General features: G+C 41.2%; 1 protein-coding gene across 1 annotated transcript in view; it reads left to right on the forward strand.

The window, feature by feature from the left end:
- The first annotated feature begins 3,086 nt into the window (after positions 1–3,086).
- Positions 3,087–4,271, forward strand: part of LOC107297395 (vitelline membrane outer layer protein 1-like) — a 3,292-nt gene continuing 2,107 nt past the window's right edge. Inside the window, exons 1-2 of the mRNA XM_015826760.2 lie at positions 3,087–3,266; positions 3,549–3,643. Of these exons, the coding sequence (XP_015682246.1) occupies positions 3,096–3,266; positions 3,549–3,643 (266 nt within the window). The 5' untranslated portion in view covers positions 3,087–3,095. The remainder of the gene's footprint in view (positions 3,267–3,548; positions 3,644–4,271) is intronic.

Below are 4,271 nucleotides of genomic sequence, written 5' to 3' on the forward strand. Positions count from 1 at the left end.
GTAGGTGGCCTAGCTTGGCTAAAATTATCAAAGCAGCTTCATCTAAAATACAATATCTGCTTCTCAGATGAATCTGGCTGAATCTAATGGATATATGTTAACTTTCCTTTGGGATGGATGTCTTATATGGGAATGGTAAGAACTATCAACCCAAATAGGAACAAGGCTGGGTAAAAAATGATTATTTCATATTTGTGTTTGTTTCTGTAATTCTAATTGGTTTATAATTTGTTCATTCAGGTTTTGTTTGTTATGCTTAAGTACTATAAGTGTTCTAATTCATTCTTCATATCATGGAAGCCTTCACATGTCTTTGTATTGTGCTGAGGTACAAAGATCAGTTCAATATGAGATGAATAGCAAATAAATTCAATAAACAAACAAACAAACAAGCAAACAAATAAAATATGAATATAAATGAACAAACATAAATATGAATGAAAAAGATCATATCTGGAATGTGGTTTTCTGTTGAAGCTTTTGGTATTATCTCCATTAATTATCATGCTGGCCTTTTGTGTTTTATATATCACCCTAATCATATTCTGTTGCCTCCTTGTCTTTTAATTCTAGCGTAAGTTTATTCATTTCCACGCATTCAAGAATTTTGTATATAATCATATCGTTTGTAGGTACGCATGTTTTCACCCTTCCAACACTGAGCATATACTATACAGGCTGCTGTCAATATATGTATAATGATGTGTTGGAGTTGCTTTTTGATCTTTAAATTTATTATACCCAGAAGAAATAGTTCAGGTTTGAATTCAATTTGCACCTTGGTTATCTCCTGTATCCAGTGCCCTATCTGTTCCCAATAGCTCTTTGCTTTGGGGCACAGCTACCACATGTGATAGAATGTTCCAAATAAAATATGAATATAAATGAACAAACATAAATATGAATAAAAAAGATCATATCTGGAATGTGGTTTTCTATGGTGCCAAAAGGAACAAAGGAAATGTGATCAATAACTGAATGTTGAACAGCATACTTTAAGAAGTAGTACATTCAATTTAGATAGGGATTGAACCTTAATTAATCTTCTAAGTTTTCCTGTTATTTATTGGGGCTTCCCATGGAGAAGGTGAAAGTACTAAAAACTTGAAAAGACTTGAACTTCTATCATAGCTTCAAGAACAAGAGTGCCCTGAGGGTTAGACCTGGGAATAGACTGAAGCTTTTCTACTGCAACTTTGCATTATTCTGGGTGAAATAGATTCCAATCATTCTCTGCAGAAATAGTAGTATTATGGATTAAAACTGATGATTGAAGTTCCATGGAACATAGTATAAAGATATTCTGTTGTCTAAAGTCTGAGTTTAGGTCAAGAGACAGATATGTGTTCAGGAACCATTTGAATGCCTGATAAATGCTATGGACCAACTCTGTGGTCAAACAATTTGTCATATAGATAACCTGAAAGAGGTTAAACCCTCCATTCCAATATACACTAGCCCAATCCTTCCTACTATATGATAAAGCTGTTCCCCCCTCCCTTAGCTCAGGGTCTCAATCTTGGCAACTTTAAGCTGGTGGACTCAACTCCCTGGCTGAGGAATGCTGGGAGTTGAACTCTATATAGCTTAAAGTTGCAAAGATTGACAAACATTGAACTATTGTGTCATTCTGGGAGACAAAGACAAATCTACCAATTTCCAGTGAATTCCTTATCTTAAATATTCTTAAATATTGACTGGTTAAATCAACAGTTTATTCTATTGCACAGTGAACACTGTACTAGAACAGTATTACATAGTTTATTGTAGTATACGAAATTGGCCCTCATTTAGTATTTGCTGTATCTCTTTGCTGCCATGTAGTGGACATTTGGAGTTCTGAAGTCCAGGTCCCATAGCTTCAACTCCTCCCGAAGTCCTATATAGCAACACCCATGAGATTTAGCCCCCCTTCCCCCCAAGGACGCAGGTTTTGTTCAAGAGAAGTTAAAAATATTGGTATGCCTAGCTGGAAGTTCTGCAATAACGATGGGCTTCTAGCCCCCTTTGAAGGGGTAAATGGGGTACATTTGTTGGTCTACCGGATGGAGAGGGAAAAAGAATTGTCTGGACTCAGATTCTTTTAAAATGTGTGTGGTGACTGCAAGACAATGATTTTAAGCTGCAAAGCTTTACTGATTATCTATCAATGTGTATAGCAGCTCCAGGACTAGGTTTGGGTGGGGCAGAGCAGAGAGGGGAGTCCTGGTTGCCTCTTGGTGATGGAGGTTTCCCACCCTTCCCATTCACCAGGACCGTCGCAGGGGGAGTAGCAGGTGGGTGGCTTGTCCTGTGTGTGCGCCCGAGCTGGAGGATGAGGTTGATGGTGAGAGCTGAGCACACAGCGGCCATGGCTTGGCACCATCCCTGCCCTGCTACGTGCCTTGCCTCGCCTCACCTCACCTCGCCCCATGGTGGTGACACTAGCAGCAGGAAGAAGCAGAGGTATGTGGGGGGGAGCATGCAATCCAGCCCACTGGATGTGCCGGGCAGCTGCATGGCTGCCTGCCCTGTCCTGGCTGCACAGCCATGGGCAAGCAAAGACATGGTGGGATGGAGCATGTAAGCGGGTGGCCGCCTGGCACATCTGGCAGGCCAGATCACATGCCTCCCCCTGAGCCTCTGCCTCTGCCTCCTATTTGGAAGGCTAGCCCAGCAATCGCAGAGCTTGGACCCACTTGCTCTGTGTGAGCTGCAGAACCCCAAAGTGTACTGGCTAAGAGTCTGGTGGGCTGCGGCTGCTGCCACACATCGTTGGCCCCACATTTGATATAGTGGTTAAGATGCCAGGCTGGAGACTGGCTAGTGCTCTAGTCATATCTTAGGTACAAAGCCAAACTGGGTGACCTTGGGCCAGTCCCTCTTTCTCAGCTCTAGGAAGAAGGAAGCAGTGCCAAACCACTTCTGAAATCTTGCCAAGAAAATTACAGTATATAGTCCAGGCAGTTTCCAGAAATTAAGGCCGACCCAAAAGTACACAACAAATGAATTGAAAAGCTGGTACTGCAGACACTTTATAAATGATTCCTGGTTTCTAGGAGGCTGCAAATTCTGAAGACATTTCTGATTCAAGAGGCAGACTGGTTTCCTTTCCCATGGATCTTTCTGCCAGCACCGCTCTTCTCCTGACCATCTCCTGCTGCCTGTGGAATACGGAAGCCCGAAATTACAACGATAAGCTCACTGTACCAAATGGGGGTCCCTGGGGTTCCTGGGGCTCAAAGAAGTTTTGCTCTTACGGCTATGCTAATGGCTTCGCCCTAAAGGTAAAAACTTACTTTTCAGATGCTCCTTTACTTCTGACTATTCCCTTGAAAATAGTTCTTCAGTTTTTCACTTTGACTTTTAAGAAAGGCAACAAGATGTCTCTTGATGCTTAACACTTTTTGATTCTATAATCAAAGAAAGGCATTGAGCGGCAGATCTAGTTTTGATCCAATTCATTGTCCCATATCGTGGGTAAATGTTGAAAATTCTCAAAATTGAAGACTGAAGGACCCCAAGGGGAGAAGGGGTGATCTTGAACTTTATCAGTCTTATTTTCTTAGGTAGAATCAGCTCAAGGGAAACGTGATGATACAGCTCTGAATGGAATCCGCTTGTACTGTACCGATGGCAGAAAAATTGAGTCTAAAGTTGGACCGTGAGTAATTGACTTTCTTGTCATATTTTATTTTCTTGTCATCAAGAATGGGAGAGGAGATGACTGATCCTTAGTTTACTGTAGAAGGGGATGCACTGGAATCAGTAATGCTGGCTTTCAGGCACTGTTGTTCAATGGTCTCTCTGAATCAGCAGCTGAGACATGGATGGAGATTTATTCCTGAGAGGTCCAAAAACAGCTACTAATATTTTGTGGGCCACAGCAAATCTATCTCCAACCTTTGCTCTTTCCTGACACTCATTCATGCCCCAAACACCCCTTTGTTGACTTTAGTCTCCCACACACTTTTCTCTTTATGCAACTCATGGATCTATATGCCATTCTTATAATTCTCTTTGTAGGGAGACAGGGACTGTTTATGAAGGTCAGAAGTGTGATTATTTTTAATGTCATATACTTGAATTCTGGAGATAGCTCTTTAAAAATCAAATCCCAGTCAATTCAGTCACATGCCAGGGAGTATTTTTGTTATTGTATTAAAGACTGAAGGTAAATCTCTATTATTTATCCTTTTATCTATTTGGCAGGTTCATTGCAAATGAAGTCTCAGCAATCAAAATGCCTCAATTCAGGATTAGGGCAACACTGGGCCTATGAGATGTTGTTC

The sequence above is a fragment of the Protobothrops mucrosquamatus genome, unplaced genomic scaffold (assembly GCF_001527695.2).
Source record: "Protobothrops mucrosquamatus isolate PMUCROS unplaced genomic scaffold, P.Mucros_1.0 scaffold3286, whole genome shotgun sequence".
Lineage (NCBI taxonomy): Eukaryota > Metazoa > Chordata > Lepidosauria > Squamata > Viperidae > Protobothrops > Protobothrops mucrosquamatus.